The sequence below is a fragment of the Varroa jacobsoni genome, unplaced genomic scaffold (assembly GCF_002532875.2).
Source record: "Varroa jacobsoni isolate VJ856 unplaced genomic scaffold, vjacob_1.0 scaffold_778, whole genome shotgun sequence".
Taxonomy (NCBI): Eukaryota; Metazoa; Arthropoda; class Arachnida; order Mesostigmata; family Varroidae; genus Varroa; species Varroa jacobsoni.
In genome coordinates, this window is record NW_019213680.1 from 406,147 (window position 1) to 428,384 (window position 22,238).

The window sequence follows — 22,238 nt, forward strand, 5'->3', positions numbered from 1 at the left end:
ACGGGGTATCGCAAGATAGAAACATTCTGGTGCAGTGGTCAATGAACATTGATGAGCTGATGAAGCGCCACGTTAACTTGTCGGGGCCAGGTCATTCGTACGACTGGGATTCGGCCTTTCCTATGGCAATGGCCTCCTACTGGTTTAGCTATTTATGAGGTCTGTTCTCTGGCAGATCATCTTGACCGCTCCGACCAAGAGCGGCAAGGGGTTGTAGTAATGCGACTAGCCTGACGATATTTTGGCTACGGAAAACAGAGCAACAATTGTAATCGAACCAGGGTCGTTGTTTTCTGGGCCGTATTGTAAAAACCGAAGATTGCAGAATGCCGTTCCTCTACCACTTTTACCACACTTCTTCTACATTGTCGAGAAGAAGGCAAGCACCGTATAAGACAAAGCCGAGACTCTGGCAAGGTCTTTCTGGGTTGCGTGGTAGCCGAAGCAGGGCAACGTGCCGTCGCCGACATTGTACAGACAGCGCCAGCTAGCTGGACTACTGCCGAAGAACGACCGATGTCTGTTTCGTAAAAACATACAAAGGTGAAGCTTGTACTCTAAATCTATCTAGCCATATATCTATTCAACTGATTCCCGCTGGGATCCTGTTGATATTCATGGCACTGCCTGCTTCACTGAAAGCAGTAGCGTTATAAAAAAGTTAGCCTATAAAGGCTGCACGCGCCACAACTAGCTGATTGCATTGGTTCGAGAGTTCATTAACCAGCTTCCGACCTTCAAGGTATGGGGTCTGGCAACTGGGGGTGGCACGTACAGACAGTTAATTTAGGTGGAGAAAGGTAGAGGATAAAGCAATTCAGGCAGCGCCAAACAACCGTGTCCCCCGGATGACGAATACAGCTAAGCGTTTATCGAGGACTCTGTGACATCATAGCACAGAAGGTAGCAGCCAAATCTCAGCGACAAGTTGGCGAAGCAGTAGCAACCACGAAGGCGTAGCATAGGGACTAAAGTGGTGACTGGCGAAACAATAGGATCCAGACTGGCTAATCCGATGCACTTGGGCCTATATGAAAAAAAATGGCTATACGGCTACAATAGGAATTGAAGAAAAGACAACCGACGGCAACAACTAGCCAGCAATGACAATAAGCGATGTTTTAATCATTGTTTGAGGAAGTTTTACTACCAGACGAAGCGCAAAGAAGTAGCGCCACCTGCCCTTTTTTGTTCGAAAGGACAACGTGGTAAGCTACACTGCCACCCGTTAGGCATTGTCCTCTATCTGATAGGCCTGTGTCCCATCATGCCGGCTATTTCGTAACAATATGGAATATGATAGATCAGAAGGCACTCTGTGAAGATCAGATGGCTACGTACGATCAGGCTTCTTCTCCGTGTTGCTCAGGGGGCATATAAGAAAGAGCTACCTCTTAAAGTAGGACAGAGGGAGAGATACCTTTGTACACCCGCTGGTCCGTAAGTGCAGCCTTGACACAGCGTTTTATCCACATGTGTAGATCTCTATCAACACGAAGGACAAGAACGTTATTCAGCCACTTTACGTCGCTTACTGTGCAGACGTTTGAGTGGCGTGCTTCGACAATCAACTGCCTATTTGCCTCACATTCACTCTCACTACTAAAGATACAAAAAATACCGCAGTGTTTCCTGTATTACTCGTTTTAACCGTACTTTTTTTCATTTAGATAGCTGTTAAAGATTTACTTAGCGAGAAAGGTGACATTCGATACATTTAGCCTCGAACCCTATAACTTAGTGGGCACACGACAAGTTCCTCAAATGAGCGTAAGCTGTTGTCATAGGAGTAATATATAGCTATAGATTAACAGAGATTACCCGTTAATATATCATCACAGGGGCTGCTGATAAACTGCGAGCTTCATACCGTGAACGTTGGTGAACATCAGAGTTCTATTTAACCAATTGGCCAACTCTTTGCAAGGCTGCAGATCAAAACATTCTTCTCATGATTTTGTTAAGAAATATTGAAAAAAATAAATTTTTTAAGAGATGTTACTGATTTATTATGGTTGTCAGGGTGCAGGGTCAAATTAAATATGAAATGCTTTACCTGCGGTATTTGAGCCGTCAGACATTGCGTTGACGCCAGGATATATTACAACACAATGGTCCAATAGAAGTATGCTCCTGTTGACTTCTTTCAGGAACGATACACATTGGCTAGCTAATAAAAAGGCCATTTATCACAGCAATCTAACCTAACTATGTATTTTAAACTAAGTCCCTTACGAAAATTGTGATTTGTAATAAATGCAGTTACCCTCTCTAAAGGTACGAGACCCATTTGAAGGAATGGTTGAATGAAGAGTAATCAGATTTGATTTTAGCTAGCTTTACAGACGTGTTTAATAGGTAATTGTTTTTTTTTGTTGTTTCTTGTTTGTTTGATTACGCTAGTTGCATTAGACTGACGAAGATAAGTCTAATAAATGTACAAACTATTCTTGTACGAATACCTGGGATACAGTTGATTATATTGAACAACAGATTACCACGTCAATTTCTCACTATTACACATTATGGAGCAGCTTTAACTAGATACGTACAGAACAAAGCTATGTTAACTCCTGTTACATGTTACTCGATCCCAGCCTTCCGTGTTCGCTTACTTGTTACTGCTAACTTACTGATTTTCAGCCATATTTGACAATTTTTTAAGTGTGAAAAACATAAACGTATAAAGCCAATGAAACTTGTCGTTTGTTGGAACTTCTAGCTTACATTTCAATTGATGTGCTAGTTTTTAGTGATACTTAAATTTTAAATAAACGTTCCGACTTTTATGTACAACAGGCATTTCTTTAAGTGGCTGATTTTCGGTGTGACACAAAGCGCGTCTACGTTCGGTTCTAATGAACACCGCTGTACACTAATAAAATGGATTTTATTTTCTTCTTAATCAAAAAAAAAATAGAATAAATAAACTGAAAATAATCTTAATTTGTTGTCTGAATTCGAACGTTTTCGATCAGTTAGAACCGTCGCGGTTATAACCCATACTAATCGCTGGAAGGGAAGTTTTTCCTGTATTAATTTAAATCGTATGTTAGCGACTGATTTTCCATCGATGAACGTTATTAGTAAATTCTGTGGCCTATTGATCATAGTGGGGAGCTACTTTTTTTTTGCCGGTGATAGTTATGATCTGGTTGCTCCGAGGTAATAATATTTTGGTTGCTATTCCTTGGCCCCCAATGGCATATTCGTGTAGCCGTCTCTATAGATATCTATTTCGTTCACCTGCTTTCAACCGGTCACAAATTTTGGAAAAAAGCTGCATGAGCCTCTATTGTTCACCTAATGCTTGACCTGTCCAAATTTTAAACAGGGCACGCACCCAAATTGGAGAAAATGAATTTTCACATTTGGCAACTTGTCTAAATTACCAGATATGTATGAGAATTTCAACTTACACACAGGCAAAACAAATTATGTAAGACACGACCCATCGCATACGTGTCATATGGAACATACCGAAGCATATCGTTCCTGTCCATATACTATGCTCGACCGTCGCATCGACATAAATTGAGTTTGACGATCGATGAAATTGCTAGCTATTATAAAGAGGCGTAACAATCATTTAGCTCTTTTCTCAGGCTGTTAGGAAAACTTCTATCTATCGTATTAAGTTTTATAACTAAGCTGCTGCTCTCTCGTAGCGGAGATAAATTTTTCTAGTATGATCCTGGGTACCGAATCACTGGTAACCGAATGAACAATGGTAACCGTTGCCCTAGTACCAAAATGTGCGTCCGACGATAAATTTTCAAAAGGAGCCGTTTGTAATATGATGTTGGCTATATGCTGTATATGAGTAAGCTGTTCATAAACGAACGAAAAAGTATCAGGGTTCCGATTTTATCATTTAAATCCGAGCATTTTTCGTGTTTTTCTCAAACTCAACCAACTGGTCCATTGGCTTTGTGCCACACTAATATTTACAAGTAATTTTTTTTTCTTTTACTAGCAGACGCGTCTCGGGTTAGTCTCGAGACAACCATCCATTATTAATTGTAACAATTGAATAACTAGGCTGGACCAACAAAATACTGGACGTCCCTGAAAAGAGGTTGTATCCATGTTAAGTACAAGCAACAGTGTGACATTTCAAACCACGTTCACGTTGGCCGTATCGTTGGGTTGTGTATGTATCCGTTTAGGATAAGTTCGGCCGCCTTGCTTTTTTATCGTTTTCGAAATACTTCTTTTGTAATCCGGTATGACAGTTTCATATCTGAGAGCCACTGTATAGTATGACGATAGCTGCTAAACCCGCAGCATACATGGATTAATGATACAGTTACCAGGTTACATCATCCTTACTATACTGTTTGCACGATTTTGTGACAAACGATATTGTTTCTATTTAAGCAGTCAGTGCATACGATAATTACTAGCCTATAAACAATGGCGTATCTACTGTACCTAACTTATAGTTTGTTGATTTGCTCAATAATCAATCACTTTCTAACTAGACAGATTGAATACATGACGTAAATTAGCTATCGAAACGACGTACTGGTCCGTTACATAAGCAAAACCGGGTAAACTGATATTACTTGAAATGCAGAGAAATACTTACCCTCGTGTTCGTGAAGGGGGTCGATGGAGTGAATGAGTAGCTGCAGGAGTCCGTGACGGAACTTCCCGCCGCCGCCGTGAATCGTCGGAACACTCATTCGACGTCTTCGTGCGTTCTTCAGAATCGAATGAAGGGCCGCATAAAGTGCAGTATCCATCGCGGATAAGAAAGGCAGTAGAAGAAGCAGCAGTGGATTGCGAGTTTCAGATGATTCACCAATAGGAAATCCATTTGTATCAGTGGGCCACAGCCGCCGGTAAGATGCAATAAAATCTGTTAGATGCTATTTGACAAAAAACAAATAGCTCCACATTGATCGTCCCAGAAATCAGCGGTACCACACAGTGCCTGCTTGTATTGTGCTGGTCCGTTTATCGGAGAGAATAAACTACATCTAGGGGGATAAACGAGCTGACCAACCGAAAGGGAGTACTCTACAAGACAGGTCCAGGTGCGCTTAAGCTTTAACCTATTTCTGGTTCATCTTTTCAAATTACATCTACGATAAGGTAAAGCCATACCGCACGTAGTTACAATTCCTGATTACTATTATTACTATCCTAAAGAAAAGTACTACCTGCTTAATACCTAAACGGCGTCTAAAGAAAGGAACAATGAGCTTCTTTTGCAACATTTATAATAGTTTTGCCATTACTAAACTAGTAAACCTAGATGTACAAACAACTCTTAATTTAGTACTAAAATTAAATGTTGCAAAATCCGTTTCCTAGAGTGGATTCTGAAAAAGAGCTTCTCTTCTCAGGACAGAAAGGTCGACACAGAAAGACAAGAAGACGTATGTATAAAAATGAAAGACTGAAGGAATCTTTATCATCATACGTGTAGAACAAGCATCTGAAAGCGAAGACTTAAGGTAGATTCCAGTAATAATCAAAGTGTCATAAAAAAAAAACCTTTTATGGAAGATAGAAATCTTGCTTCGATTGCAGACTATCAAATGCCGCACTCGAAAAATCAGACGGCAAAGAAATATATGGTACTATAAAGGGACAAAAACATCGCCGTTACAATGGCAGGTATGTCATGAGGTTTTTCTTTCACTCCTGTTAATGCATCTCGATATTGTAGTAGTATTATTGATACATATTAGAGCGTATTCTTTTATTCATCGTTAGCTGTTTACGTTCGTCCGACCTCGATGACTTAACTTTACGGGGAGATAACATTAACTTTTAGGATTTTAGGGTCTTTTAGGAAGGATACGATTAGGTTACCGTCAGTGTTAATAATGGCAACATACGGAGACCGCGCGCGCCATGCAATTTCTGTAGCGCTGAGTGTCCCAACGACTCCAGAGTAGAAGGTTACGAGGCACTTATGGCCGAGAATAAAGTAAGCGAGAGACGTGATACAAGACAAGTCTATGAGGAATGCCCTTGCGTGTGATTTATTCGAAATACTATTCCCCTAGCCTATCAGGCTATCTTACTGTATGACATATACAGTATACTTTAGATTTCTGCCGTTTAACCAATATGTTCTACTAATATTGATATACACAATATCCTAAGGCACACACGCACGCAAAGGTGTGGCCCTTACCCTAGGTACTGTCATTTTCGCCGGCAGAGCTGTCAGCATCATACGCTTGGAAAAAAAAGGCAAATTGCTCGCAAAAAGTCGCAGAAACAATCACACGACGGCAAAAGCGCCTCCTCCAATTCCAATTAGATAGTCTCTTCCCGGCCTCTTATTTACTCTTCCTTTTGGCTCTTCCGACGGCGTCATCGCATGCGATACAGCAAAAACGAAGAGTTAATGAAGTCAATGCATTTTTAGGTCCTTCACCACCTACCCACATCGCACGAGACGGTGCCGTAGCTGGTAGTTAAGAATGGCGAGTCAAAGACAGGTCACAGAGGGTTAGGTCGAGGACAGTCCTGGAGGGGCAACTTGGGCAACAGACCCGATCCGCTCCGCCGGGGCCATTTCTTACACATATTGCCACCGTAAAACAACAGTGTCGCCAAGAACATAGGCGACAAGAAAGGCCGTCGTAGCTGAGACCGTTTCCCCGCTTCCTTTTCACAGCCTTATTGACCCGTTATAATTATATCGCCGCTTACCAGCGGCCTTAGGCGCGACTACGGGCTTTCGGAAGACGGCCGCTAGTGGTCTTGCTCTGTTAAAACTAACTGAACGGCCGCTATTTTATCGCCCTCTGATTAGCGGCTGTAATTGTCGGATGAAAAAGGAGGAGCAGCCTTTCGTTATCTTATCGGTAGTGGTTTATCTGTTTCCAAAGACCCAGAGAAGGAAAAACTATACAAAGCGATGGGCTAATGCTGTTGTGCTAAAACCGCGAATATATAGGGTGGTATTAGTGCAATCTTTGAGAACTACTAAATACTAATAATAAAGAAATATCGCATTAATATTTAAACAGCTTTGAGAATTGTTAAGGTTAATTATTACCTACCTTAGAAATTACGCGCTGATACGTTGGAAGGAATATTATTATTGAGACTGTATATTTGCGTATGCAGACTTCTCTCTATAGCTGACGCGATCAGCTAGCTACGGTGACTCTGTTCATCTAGTAGTCACACTGCATTATCAGCCGCCTTGTGTACTCAGTATGATATATAGCCACTTCGCGTACGGGGAGTGGTTTGGCCTCGGGCAAGGCTATTGACTGAAAGCAAGTGCTTTTGCTGCCACTTCCGTTAGATCATGAACATAGTCAACACACACTCAGGGCTATTCAGGCTGCCAACACCGACAAACATCCCCAACGTGTGCTTGAACGCCACGTTTTTTCTCTTCCGTGTTAGGTACAGCCGAGTCGAGTATTGAGCTACATAGCTCAAGGATAATTTCGACAGCGGGTGAAGTTCTTCTACAAGGTGGTAATAGTAATGAACAAAACGACCGACAGACAACTAGGTCAGGCGCGTGCTATGATGGGTCGATGGACACGAGATATTATGGTCATATAATTTAGGTGTCGTCGATCCATAAGCAAACTAACAGAGATGAATCTAAGCGGTAACTGTAGAAACATGAAGAACGATATGGGTTATGTTTAGCAGCCTGTGTGTTTCTGCGTAGAACTGGCTGAACCACGATCTGTTGCACTGGCGTTTCTCAAAATGGTGGCTTTCCTTCTGCGCTTTTATGTTAAGCACATCAACGCGCGTGCCCTATCGATGTATGCAAAACACAATCCATTACTTTCAATAGAGAGTATAGGTGACATCGTAGCTGGACGCTCTGTTCCTCATCTACGTCGATACCGTTTTTTCTTCCCTCCAGCGATTCTCCGATTCGGTATCCGCAGTCGTCGTTTCTTCGACTTTTTTCGTCTCAGGCACGTTGAGTACCGCCCTCCAGTCTCCATGGTGCTCCGTCGTTGTTTGCTAGAGAGCGTTCTTTGAAATTTTTGACAGGCGACAGGAGTCAGACATAATGTGTTTTTCCAATTAGTCACTCTGATTTTCTTGTTGATAGAAATAAAAACGTCTTTAGTGAGACTGTGCCGCCCTTGTTGCTGTACTATTTGCTACCGATGCTACCATGACAACAATCACACCTATTGAATTTGCTGAAGAACAGGAAACAAAGTAGAAGGCAATGCTTGTAATCAGAAATTAAAGATCGGATGCCAATATTACAATGTAGTGCTCAGCGAAGTTCTATTAGGAGTAGGCGACCTAGACTGCAGCATTTCCGCCCTAACAGCAGACAGATGTTGAATGGTACGGTTTTTTCATCGATCTTATACAGAAAAAAAAAGATATCCCTAAGTGAGCGTTCCCGCCGCTACTGGTCGAGGTGATTTATTATATAATTAATGCTCTGTCTATTCACTTGCACGCTCGTAAGCGGAACTCACAAAGCGAGGTTTCCTTATACGACAATATTTGGCAGCCTGCGGCCTTCAGTATGAGTTGTTTAAGGGCTCGGCTTTGGCAACGGCCAATCAACCAGGTAATTCCCGATGATGCACTGAAGGCGTTAGTAAGAGAGTTGCTTCAGCAATACCATAACAACATCAGTACTTGGCTCACAGGTCGGCAGTGCCTTCAGGCGTGCATAAAGTACTGTCTCGAAATGCAAATGAAAACAGCATACGCAGATCGAGTGAGCGTTCGGTGTTCGCAATCATGTAAATTACTATGGGACTACATAAGCGGATCGTACTGTGGCACAAACGTATTCTGGCTCATTTTGCTCATAGTTATCTTCGGTTTGAACAAACTCTCGTCTATGATGTCGTTACTATAAGGCCGGCGCCATTCGCACACAAACGCTATTGCGTTTCCAATCCTACCCAATCGTCGGCGCCTCTTCTTTTGGTAGGTACAAACGGAGACCAAAACCCTCTTACAAATCGAAAGTGTGAACACTGAAAAGAATCGAGCGAGCGACCGGACAAGTAAGCAAGTAGACAGAATGGCCAGCTGAGCGTATTGCGAGGCAGTGCTTTCCCGCAGGGGATTTCGCTGTGCCAGAACAGCCACACAATGGAATGGAACCACCCGCTCTCAGATCAACTCTGTCAATATAAGCACCATGGAAGTAGGCCCATCTATTCAGAGAATGGCAATGCACACGTAAGCAGACGTTCATGTCGAAACCAGAACACAGATGATAGCAGGACGATAACATATCGATGAGGAGCTATTTGAAGCGATGCGTTAGGTTCTCGTAGGTTCAACCTGGAGAACGGTAGCACTGCCGTTACAAGGAAGATGGACGCCGTTATTCAGAAAAACAGCCGGGCGATTTTAGTGAGGTTTCAAGAAGCGAATGACCGCTGCGTTTTATGGCGCGTCTATAGGTTTCCAGTACATTTACAGTAAATAATGACACATTGGCAATGGTCAAAGGGCTAATGAAGGTTATCCCTTGCCGTTTTCCGTTGACACAATAAACCTTACTTTAACTTTTATAGTATTTTAAATGCTAGTATATACACGGTGAGCCTCAACCGGCGGATGAGGCGGGATGCATTGACAGGGCAGAGGGGTTGTCAGGCCCCTATCGGGCGCATCTTTAGGCGGCAAATGGGGGAATATCCACTATGGATGATGGGTATCGGAAGACATAATATACGCCAAAACCCCAGGCGCGGATCAAAACCATGCGACGTTCGCCGTTACACTAAAGAGCGGTTTCAATCGTATCCAGGGCTGCAGTAGAAGACTACTGTGACGGGTGCCAGTGAGCAAGAATAGACGTCTTGAATTAATGCCAAAGCAATTCCAAGGTTTCGTCCTTTAACCTAGAGGTCGAAACATAGGCCTTTTTAACTACACTAACCGATTCCCGGGTGCGCATTAACATTCTTTCGGCCAACCTTGTTAAATATATAAGAAAAAAAGTATGCTGGCACACATAAAGCGAAAAATCAGCTGAAAGGTATTTTCCTTTCCAGACCGTATGTTCTTCGAAAAGGCAAACCAGTGAGTAAATTTTAAAGAGCACTCTGGTGCAAAAACATTCTTTTACTCACGGTATGTGTATATATACGCAGCTTTTAACGGATAATGATTTCTGTTTATTGTACTCTAAAAGCGCGAACAGCGGAGTGCGAATCGCAGTCATCATCTCAGAGAATAACCTTATCGTCTTCTAACTGTGTTTTCAGTGCGGCTGCTGCACTGCTGCTGCTGACCTTCGTGGGCGTTGATGAAGGGGGCAAACAAGGTACAGTAAACCACCAACGACGTCAAGAATCAATGCAATAAACCTGCTGACCTGCCTGTTGGTAGGGCAACTCAATAGGGAAAACGGAACTACCCTGTAAAGAAATGACTGGTTGGATAGATTAGATCTGAGCGTCTTGCATAGAAGTAGAAGGGAGAGGTGGGTACATTAGCAGAAAAAGGATGACATCAAGAGTGTACGGGGCACTTTGCTATGTACTTCGCTTGGCGGCTTTTTTCCTCTTTCTCTTTGATGCTATTTACGCGTGCCTATTATCAATGAAAAACCAGGTAGAAGAGTGAAGGAAAAGTCTTGCAAGTTGCTGTAGTAGCAATATAAAGGCAGCTCTATTCGACGAAACAGATGTGAAAGCTAACTCGGAAACGGAAAGCCCATGAACAGTTGGGGTATTTTGTTGTCGCTTCTAGAGTTTTGGTGCCTTAAACCTTCGAACGTTTGTGCCCTTTCGCGCAGCTTGCATCGTTTCGAATGTTGTAAGAGCGAAACTGGGGGACAGAGAATAGGGCAGCTGTCAATGATACCATTATAGAAATAAGTACAGCAAAGGGATTCAATTTTTCGCGCACCCTGAAACTCTTGATCATGGACTGCATTCACGCTAGTGGCCCGTTATATCTGACAACAATGGTCGGGTTTGCCTCGTATCTGCGAGGGGCGCTGCTTCTTACGCTTTGTTTTTTTGTAGTATTCTCTTTTGCTGAGACGTTTCGACTGCCTACAATGACTTCCTATCACTCTGGCAAATAGAAACAGTGAGAACGACAGCACAGCTGCCATACGACGAAATGCCAACAGCGTTACGACAACGAAGATTATCGCAGCAGAAAATAAATCTTAAGCTTGGGGGGTCGACGGCAGCCAGTAACGCCATGTAGCGGTACTGCTACTGCTATCAATATAGACTGACATGAGGGGAACCTCCTGCTATGATTCTCTCAGGAATTGGTTACGCAGCTGTTATGTACAGTATAAAAACATTTCCTCGCTGCGGCCAAACTGCGGCTTAAATGTAACCGTTATTATATGATTATGTTGATAATATATAGGACAAAAGCCAGTGGAACGAGATAAATAGATTTACATTGCTAGCTGCCGGACTATAATTTAGTGGTGCCCGCATTACTTTTATTCTCATACTCCACGAAGGCAATTGATAAAGTCGGTTGTTTCATACTATACGACCTGTATGAGCTCTTTCTTCAAAGAAAAGGACAACGCAAATGAGTGGTACTAATGAGCGTAAATATATATTCTTCGACTAAGTAAAATCAACTTTTATGTCATTTTGCTAAGACGTTTTCTGCTATGGCCAGGGAATTTCATTGTTTATAACATATGCAAACTATATGGGTACTAAAAAGTGCTACCTAAAATAGCTTTTACGTAATACTTTTACGGTTGTAAACAGAGATTTCGCGTATGGACGTTTAGGGTCACCGGATATTCCCATCCGATAGTATTTCATCTACGTCTATTTTACCTTGGACTTGTATTGGAGCTCTTATAAATGTTTGCTTCCTAGAACGAAATCCTCCCGAGATGATATTATAGTCTAATAAGCATTTGTGCAGTACGAAAACTGGTCGCTCTGGCATGCTTATTGATGGTTTATTATCGGCAAAAGGTTACGTTTAAATGCTTCGGGGGCCGTTTGAATGGACTTAGGATTTAGTCACTGATGTGACTAGCTACGAGTGACAGTCATGTCGTAGCACTCTAATATAACATATCGGTTTTAAATGAAACATAACTATAGACGAAGGTCTTCGACCATGTGGTGGTAGGGGTACCATATCCGTGATAGCTTAGTGGGTCTGACCGAGTGCCGTAGAGATGTGAAATTCGAAAGATTGGGGTAGACGGACTATGGATGGGAAAGCTGCGCAAAATCCTGCGCAAACGATAGGCTAGCTATCCCAATCTTACAGACCGAAAAATTGTGTGCTAAGACCGGAAGTCGCCAATTGACGCGTCGGGGTCTACTAATTACTCAGGTTAGTACAGTGTCACTAAAGAAATAATAACTCCTATCAACAAATTTTACCTCAATAAGCTCAAATGAGCGTGTTTTTCACTTCGTGTTTTCGTAGATCGACACTTCAGTAGAGATCAGTCACTTCGCTCTATGGACCCTCAGATATTTCATGCTCCACGTATAGCTACGTGGCTCCCACAGTGGTCCCTAACTTTACTACCGTCGTTGACACACGTTGTATTTATCGGGTTCACCTCGAAAGGCGAGATGATTCTTTTGCGTTGGTGCACATTTCAGCCCTCTCATATTCTCTGCGTATTCTGAGCCTCTTGTCAACCACTGACGATTTCTGTTAACTTGGTCGTAACACCTCTAAACTTCATGGCAAAACACAAATAGCCTTACGATACTACCAAAATATAGTTTCTTATTGTTTGTCGCGAACCTTACTTGGGCTTCGACCCTTTCAGTGGAGACTAAATTATCTTCCTCAGTTAATTCAAAGCTCCTCAATAACCGCACATGTGTGCGTGAATAAGCTGTCCCAGAAGTTAAATATTTAGATGACTATAGAGGCGACGTTCTAACGGCGACCGTTGTTACGAAGAGGGCCCTGACTAGACGTAGTCAGCATCAGTTTGCCAGCGTGCCCTCAAAATGTCGGCGTCTCAGGAATAGAGCCATCAAGGGAAATAGGTCTGCGTTCGCTTTTGCCTTGCCACCATTTCAACCTATCGATCCCACTGACGGAAGTGACGACACTAGCAGCAGCAGCGGCAACGGGGACGTGCTTTACCTTATCTTGGAATATGCGCACCGGCATCGATATCAACAATCGCAACCCAATGACTACCACGATGTTACAGCAGTGGCTTTCTTTCCGTCTGGGTTATTTCGCTATTGAATGAGTGGGTTTAACTAGCAAGCGAAAAGTCGTTCTTGGTGACGCGAGCTGGTAATTCGGCGTTAATAGTCCGAGGTGATGTACGTTGAACATTTGAAATGACGCTAGTTATAATAGTCGCTTGAGACGGTAAGAACTGCTAGTATAGGAACGGAAAGTAACGAAGTATTAACAAAGGACTGTTGATTGGTCGTATTGGCTCACATCATAAAACAATGGCAAACACATGATTTCTAGCTTGACAAGCATTAGCAACAAGTGTCAAGCTAGTTGCTTATCCTGTGCCTTTCTGAGAAATTAGAAATGGCAAGATGATAACAGCTTGCAAAGTGTAACCGCTAGACTGTTGCAGGTAGACCTCATCTGCGTTCTCATCGTGACCGTTTCGTCCACGATTCCAGGTTATTCTCGCATATTTTTCTTGCTGGATAAAAACTAGTGGGCTGTGTGATAACCAACCGTTTTTTTACCACGCAACCCACTGCCTTCGCCGCTGCCACCAGGGTTATTTCGCGGAACGCTTTAGCACCCACATTATTCATACTGCGATGTAGCCAGCACAAGAAGCAGCGTAATTCGTAGGTATTACTCGCATCGGCTATACTGCTATGGAGCAATAGAGATGCGGCTCTTTGCCCAATATATCCATTGCTCGCATTGTAGCGGCTTACGTTTTGCATTCCCACACGCACGATTTAGCCCTCTACATAAGCCAATTGCGCCTATTTCCTCGTAGCATGTCTGACGTGCCTTTTTGAACGACTCATGAAGGAGAGTAGGCTTCTCACAACAGACAACCGGCATGCTTTGCCTTCCGTAACTAACATACGCTCGCCGCTCGCTCACTACCAGCGTCGTCGTTGCCTTGTCCACTTTCATCGTTGCTGCCGTTACTGTCGCTTCTTGGAGTTGTAGCAGAAACGACGTCAACAACGGCGCACGAAAAAAATCCTATCAATGCCTCTCAACCTTGAGAAGGTCTCTGTAGTACCCTTTTGTGACCAACGCTAGGCGCAACCACCCCTCACTACTTTTACTTCACAGCACGGACCGGTGTTGGAATAATTATCCTTTCTTCAGTTCACGTTGGGTTCTTCAGGTTGCCTGTAGAAATCTATTACACAGACGAAAAATGGCAAATTTCACAGGAACTGTGAAACGGGGCCGTTAAAAGCACCTAGCACATCGTGCTAGCTATCAGCCAGGCAGCCAACTAAGTGTTCGACTAGAGGCATGAGCAAAATAGCCCAACGGCCCTCTCCGAAACCCCGGATGGCGGTAAAGGTCTCACGTCAGCCGCCGCGGAAGTTACTCTATCGAAGGAAAAAAGCTAGCGGTATAATAGCATCTCCTCCACTGTTTCCGATAGCGTATTTTCGTTTGACATGATGATATACGCAATTTTCTTCCCACCTAAATTCCTTTCGTCTGTAGACCGTATACAATAATAGTTATTTCAGAACGATTGCACGCGAGAAAAAAGTAAATTTCCCAACAGCAAGAATCCAATTTATCTCACGCGCTAGCTTTAAACCTAGGTCTCCTCAAACTGCTTGGGACAGAGACTTTGATCATTCAAACAGACACACCTCAGCGAGGATTCAGGTCATCTTCTCATAGGGACCTCTGACGAGTATTAATGTAAAGGACGAACATATCATTCCTAGAAGGCTATAGAATTGGAAGGCTGTATTCGCTTAGTCTTATTCAGTATTATTGCAGCCTACATACATATGGGCAAGTTTTTCAGAATATGCTAGTTACACGTTAGTCGTAATAATCTAAAGTCGTAAATGATCTACTTCAAAATCAAATCTCAATAAGGCTTGCGTCCTTTTTGCCACTATTTTCCGGTTTATGGCGTATCCAGCCCCTCGTGGACATGACAGCACAACGCACATAAGTACTTAGATTCGCTAGCTGAATCCGAATTGGAAAAAAGCATTGCCGTATAGCTATATATATATATATATATATAGCCGTATAGCTAGCCCAGAAGCCACGAACGGTAGGGTTCGTTTGTCAGTTATTACTGTATATAACAGGTAATCCTGCCGTCGTATAGGAGCGCGTTAGCGTATCGAATTCAGAGATTAGAGGCTATGCCTTATACGCAACCTTAGAAGTATAACTATTCATCGCCGATCGCCAACGTATCGTATTATCTCTGACGGAGACGCCCTTGCCGGCAGCTCGCTTATATTAGAACGACTATTAGAAAGTAGGCTCAAGGACTAGCAGGCGGGCATTCAGGTGAACAGAACAATCTTTTCTATCAGACCACGGGGCAACTGACAGACTCCGTACTAGGGCAAGAGATTATTGCCATCTACAGGCATGCTAAACGAAATACATAGCGAAGATTGCGTTTTGAGCCTGTTAACATTCTCTTAAAGAGAAGCGTTACAGCCCCGGTGGAAGAACAATTTCCGTAACTTTTCACTTTTGTAGGTAGGTGTACAGGATGACATAGGCTGATTAAAGCACAAAAAGGGGAGGAATATACAACCAGATAGTGGAATGCTGTTTCGCGTAGTTATCGTCTATGAATACAATATGTTAAGCTGAGCGTCGACTGAACGCTCGCTGTGCTACATTTTAAAGACTACCACAAGATTCCACTCATATTTGGCTCGACCTAAGCTTTCGAGTGCTTTACGCGTATCCCAACCGATGCGACGGTCGCCGCCAACGACACATCGTGCTATCAATCCTCACTGGCTAGTTGATTACTGTAACCCTATTTGTGCTTGCTGGCTGGAAGGAGGCACAGAGAAATTGACTTATCGAACAACACTGCGGCACTAAAGCGGCGCTACACAGATACTTAGCAGCTTCCAAATTACGCGCTCTCTATATTGAGGGATGAAAGAAAGAGACTAGTTGTCCTGGCTGCCAGCTTTAGCCTGTCGGCCACAAAAGAATCGCGACACTTTTAGGAAAGCGACCCAGTTTGCTTGTTGCAACTTATTTCCTTAGAGAATTTAGGAAGAAGTAGGCTTTTAATCGCCACTACCACTTACAGCGGCAGAAACAAATCGAACGCTCAGATACAGATGTAGGTAGAGTTCTCTGATTGATCAGCCTTAGCATTTAGGTTGTAATCAGTAGTATGTTATTAGGATTTTTACTGTAGCCTTTCTTTGTGGACCTGACAGCAGGTCAAAGGTAGGCTTTATTGGCACCAGATGCTCTCCACGCTAACTGTCGGACGTTCGACAAGCAGCGATGTGTTAGAACAGCGTGACATAATGGTCAAACATGTTCTTTCTATATTAACTGAAATTAGATGCGCCTGCAAAGCGTAGTTTTTTTTCTGTAATAAAACTCGCCGCTAACTACAGAATAAATAATGTGGAAAAAATGTGAATACCACGACAAGCGTTCTACCCTTTAACCTTGTTTAACCTTGTTTAACCTGTCGTATCCCTGCTGTGGTTTTCTTTGACTAAGCTCGGATGGAGCACTTCCGTATATATTGACCGGTGATTTGATTTTGATACTTATTATAATAAGATTATGACATCGCCTAAAGTCGTGCGCATGACCAGACGGTTAGATTCGATCTACTTGATGTCGCGTAGGCTTCAGTGTCGTATATACGGCCCGTATGAGTACGGTAAGGTTACTTAGCAAGGTGTGCCATTTGCCCACTGTAGCCTTGGAACTCTGGGGGCTTTAACGCTAATTCGCAGGCTGGGAACGCCCTCGGCAAAAGTCGGATGGATGGCCACCCGCTCTTCTATGTCGATTTTCCATTTTCGATGAGGACACCTCATATGAAAGTCATTACGTTTTAGTTCAGGTTGGCTATATTTACTTAGGTTACTAGGTGAGCTAAGTTAAAATTCGAACAACATTAGTTTTAACATTCTCGTCGTTAATATTCCCTGTTTCGCTTGTTGCAAAATATTCCGCCTCGGAATTATGATGAACGGAGTATCAGTCTTAATCATAGAGCGTTTAAAATCTCTGATTGCCTACCGTTCAATATAGATGTGGGCTTCACGTCAGCCGTATCGGCGCATACACATCATTTCACAAAGTAAAACACGGGACAGCTTTGAATTATCCGTATCACTTAACTGAAATACGCAATATTTAAATTTTAACGTCTTCTTTTCGGCCGCAGCAGGGTATACGTGGCATTATCACAATTCAACCTAAAGATTTCTCTATTATTTATGATATGATTCACATTTGTTTCAAAGATTCTTCTCACCGGCATGGTCGCATTTATACGACTTGGTTGCAGTCGATACCAGTTTTTCTCTCTTAACTGTACTCCGCCCGCCGCATACCGTCGTTCTAAAATATGCACGTTTCGTTGTTTTTTTTTCGGGAAACAGAACCAAGCCAGGTCTAAAATGGTCGGGCCCGGCGGCCATCTTGCAGCAGCCGATAACATTAACGGAGGGGGGTGAGCGGTCGAGGGGGTATGTGGACGTTCGTCTGTCGGATATCTCCCGTTGCTGCTGTCAAACTGTTTTTTGCGACTGATTGACGGGGATGGGAATCCTTTTCTACCCGCCAGCTATAACCGCAACGTATCCGCCTTTGGGAAGAAGAATCACGCATGACCGAAAAAGACGAATGATTTCAGTATGTAGAAGCCACAAGCAGCCATTGTCCAGTAACGCCGTCCAATTCGACCCATGAGCTTCAGGACAGTTAACTGGACGCAACAACCTGTCCCTATCTCTCACGACATTGTTGAGGTCTTCTCTTCCGCGTGCCATGTCCCCTTAGAAGATGATATTCGTATTTATCATAATGGTATTAGTAAACTTCATTCGAACGTAATCGTATCTAACGTCTAATTTAAGTACTTTTAAGTAATTTAAATACTTTCTCTCCCTTTCTTCTTCTCGGAGAATAGGGAGATTTTCTAGTAATCTACTTCAAGCGGTGCTTTATAGGCTAATTCAACGACCTATGTATATAAATGTTAGGGCACACGTCTTCTGTAACATGGTGTTGTGCAATAGCTGAGCAAATTTTCTGCAGTATATCCTCTAAAGAGTACTTTTTAGGCAATCATAGCACAGATTGTTATAATAACGTCGAGCGAATCAACGACTGCCAGCTCCCTTATGCCACAAACATTTTTTCCTGATCATATATGCATTGGTGTACGACCTCGCGTTCCAGGCGCTGGGTTGGATGTTACAATTATATAATATCATGTTCGTCCTTAAATCAGTAAGATTTGCTCCCCGATTTAGGTTTGTCCCTACTCAGACTCGCCTGGTGGCAAAAATGACTTATTAAGCCTGGATCGTAAACTTCGTGTTAAGATGTACATCATCTGTTGTCCGTATCATAAGCATACTGCTTCAGATCATAGGCGTAGATATATTGCTTAAAACCTTCTTTGCCTCACATTCGACTTTTAGGTAGGTATTACCACTTTTTTTTACTTCTTAAGCAATCGATTAGAGCTCGTGTCTCAGATGAAGAAGAAAACGCGACCACCATCCATAATTTCTGTTTAAGATCGACTGAATTACAGTGATTCTCTTCAACGGAAGATACTCAAAATCACTATATATTAGCGGCTAATTTATCTGCTTAAGGATCTAACGTACATTTTAAAGTATCTGATTTACTAAGTTCACAACTTTTCGCTTGACGCTTAGGAATCAGCTGCCGAACATCGAAAACCTAGAAAAGATTTTAAAGTTGGCTGTACTTGGACTGATGAAAAAATCTCAAGTGTTATAAAGTGCTTGCTTTAAGCAAGCTGTTAAAAACCAGTACGTAGGCTTCAATGAGATTTTTTTCTACGACCTAAAATCTGCACTTACTACTTATTCCTACTTAAGGTCATTCCTTTCTATACTTGTTATACCTAATGCGTCTGTTTAGGTCTGTTCCGTGGTCGATGGATAGTATCTTTCAACCTATTTGATAATTGTAAAGCTCATAACAAATCCCATATGGTTTTGCTAATGATACCCTCGTTCGGGTTTCATTATGATTCAGTAACAAGATAAACATATGTAGCAGTAGTTATTTTCCCCTCGCCGTTTCGCCCCCAATCGTTTGACATTTTCTCGTTGCTGCTGCCGCTGCTGTTGTTGTTGTTGTCGTCACCTGGAAACCCGTTTTTTTTTCTCTGATGATAATAGGTGAGTCGTCGAACGCGCGACAGTCTTTTTGTCAGGTTGCGTCAAAAGTCGTCATTCTTTCAGTCGTAGCTAACGGTGGCAATAACGACATTCATACGATCCTGCTCTTGCGGCTGGCGGCGTCCAACAAAGCAACGGAGGGCGACGGTACGCGTGCGAACTCTGCCCCGCTCCGCTTTACTCCTCGCGAGCGAACATGTAGTACGTATGTATGTGCATAATATGGCTATACGGCGCTAGACGCGTTCCGCTACTGCTACTATCTATGTATGTATGATTACCATCTAAATAGGCTATGTGGTCAAAATGATGAAGACGCGTGGATAACAATAACAAAAGCGATGATGGCTTTTCCCATTACACGCCCACATACACGCACGTGCTACCGCACAACGACGACGACGGCGGCGGCGGCAATTATGACGACTACGCTTACGACCGCAACGACGATGATGAAAGCTCGAGTCCGGGTAGACATCAGCGGTAGCTAATAGCTAGGCTGGTAACTCTCCGGCGGACCGGCCAAGAACAAAGTCGTGTGACCGATGTGATTCTGACCTGAATTCGTAATCGGCGAAGAGTCGCGCGGTTTTCCCGTCTACGATCATTGTTAACGAAATGATCACTTTTCTGTCCTCTTCCTTCTCTTCTATTGGTGCTTTTTGCTATATTTATGTTATTTTTAACGCTTTATTTATTTAATCATTAATTTGATATTATTCCCGTTATTGTTAGATATGAGCTTTTTTGGATTTTTTACTTCATGTATTGTACATACCTGTAGGTACGGCTGAAATGAGATGACGTATTATTTTCGCTACTACCGATAATCGGCTGCATAGGGATCTGCTTTTATTTCGCATAGAATCCCAAGTCCACGCAAAACTAGCGAAAGCGTTTTTTTGTTCCACATCGATTTCTGGCGTTCGTGCACCTGGCATAAATATCGAACACTCTTGTGTTGTCAGACTCAGACCCCTGATATTGTATTACTCTACGATCCAGCCCAGCAATACAAGGCTCGTCAAAATGAACGGCCACTTTAGACGTCGGCGCCAGCAAATCTGGCATAGAGGATCTGTGAGCGGCTGCTGAGTGATCCGCCGAGGTGGCAGATGTTGCAGAGTGCAGCCTTTATCGATACTTAAACCTTTGATATTATGTCAAACCATATTCGCTTAGATTCGCAGGTATGTGCCACCTGTTCGATGTTATGCAATCTAGCAACTCTCGTCAACGGAAAGACTCACTATCGTATTTATTAGTATAAAATAATGGTACCGTGTTTACGACTTTCCGTGTGGGATGGGCAAAGACATTATTATGGGCGACTTCATAGAGCATGGCCTCTAGCAGGTTAATGAGTGTCCTAATTCGCCCATATCTCTACACAGCTGGCGATGAGGCGCGTACCCTTGTCTAAACGCCTGACTTATGTTCCAGCGCCGAGAATTTGGGACGCGACAAATTCCTTTCCTTGATAAGCATGTGCACGCTAGGGTTATAAACATATCTTTCTAGGAACTATGCATGGAGCGTACATTTTGCCATTTTCATAATTCAAACGTGGCCCTCCTTTACGACGTCCGATGTATATTCCTCTTTTCCCTTTGGAGTTTCTAAACGAATTTAAATTCATATGAAAGCGTCTGTCTGAGAAGCAAACAAAGAAAAAACAGACTACGAAAGTTCGATTATCTCCTGTGGGGTTGCGTCGCTTTGCAAACACCCTATGCCCGTGCATACTATGTGACATAATATTAATATGCCGGCTGTAATATATAGTTTCGATTAATATTACGAAACAATGGCTTACGAGTCGTCAGTTCAACTGGTGCTGCTTGCGGTACGATAGTGTAACAGCAGTAATATAAAAACAAGCATGGCATGTATAACAGAAGGGAAAAGACAAACGATAAGTGTCTGCTATATAAACGAAAGTTAAGAAGCAGAAAGGTTATGGGACCATCAGCCGACGGTCTCGGCAGCGGTAAAGATTATTCCTCTTTTCCTGATGCTTCTGCCAGGTTATAGTTTGTATTTGTCCTCTCATTGTAGCTCCGATGAGACCTTCTTTTTCTATTTTTATTAACGTTTACCTGGACATCGGTAAGAGTATCTGCCTCTAATTAGGCAAGCTTCAGGTTGCCATAACTATAACCTATACATGGTAATCGGAGCAGAAGCGTAAACAAAGGACACAATTAGGCAGTAATGAACGAAGCTGTAAATTGTATACATATACCAAAAAACTAGAAATACAATGGTTATATTAATAATAATGTCTGATACGACTGTTTTTTCTAAGTCAGATTTTTGAAATAGGTTAGGTTTACGATGAGATTACCTTGTCGATCAGCTACAGTTATAAGTGAATGGTGGAATCATCCAGCCTAGTCCGTTCGCCGCTTTCTCGTTCAATATATGTAGAACTCGGACGCGACCAGAGAGTTAGTCGAAAATGATCACCATTTAAGGTTTTGTTAGGTTGTCAAACCTGATAGATTCCGATTGCCATTGGAGCAGCAGTGGTCGCTCCAGAAGCCGTCTACCTCCTGGAACCTTAGCTTTTTATCTACAAGCGGTTATAACAGTTAAATGCATTTGATAGTCTCTCAGACGCGATAGCTGCGCATCGTCTGCTGTTCCTTGGAGCGTAGCATTCAAAAGTGTCCACGCCGAAAGTAAGCTGTTTAGAAATGGACAAAGATGTGTATGTACTAATCCTTACTGTTTTTAACTAATCTTTTTACATGGCACAAGAAGCTCATTGTTTCCTCCAGTGGCGAACTACAAACAAACTATTATATATAACACGTGAGGCCGATAGACGCACGTGCGGAATTAGACTCGTAACTCGTATATTTCAGGTACTTTCTGGCCTGATACCTATTTTTCCATTTTACAACGGAGTGCACAATGCAAAAATTATAGATTACGAAT

At 42.7% G+C, this 22,238-nt stretch overlaps 1 protein-coding gene across 9 annotated transcripts in view; it reads right to left on the reverse strand.

Annotated features, from left to right (window-relative positions):
• The window catches only part of LOC111263627 (sodium/potassium/calcium exchanger Nckx30C), a 107,106-nt gene that overhangs the window by 59,259 nt on the left and 25,609 nt on the right, over window positions 1-22,238 (reverse strand). For all 9 annotated transcript variants that reach the window (XR_002682335.2, XM_022838902.2, XM_022838895.2 and 6 more), the window contains one exon: window positions 4,592-4,706. Coding sequence is in view for 8 of the 9 variants with exons in the window: in XM_022838902.2 (XP_022694637.1) it covers window positions 4,592-4,706 (115 nt within the window). In the remaining variant the exon portion in view is untranslated. The remainder of the gene's footprint in view (window positions 1-4,591; window positions 4,707-22,238) is intronic.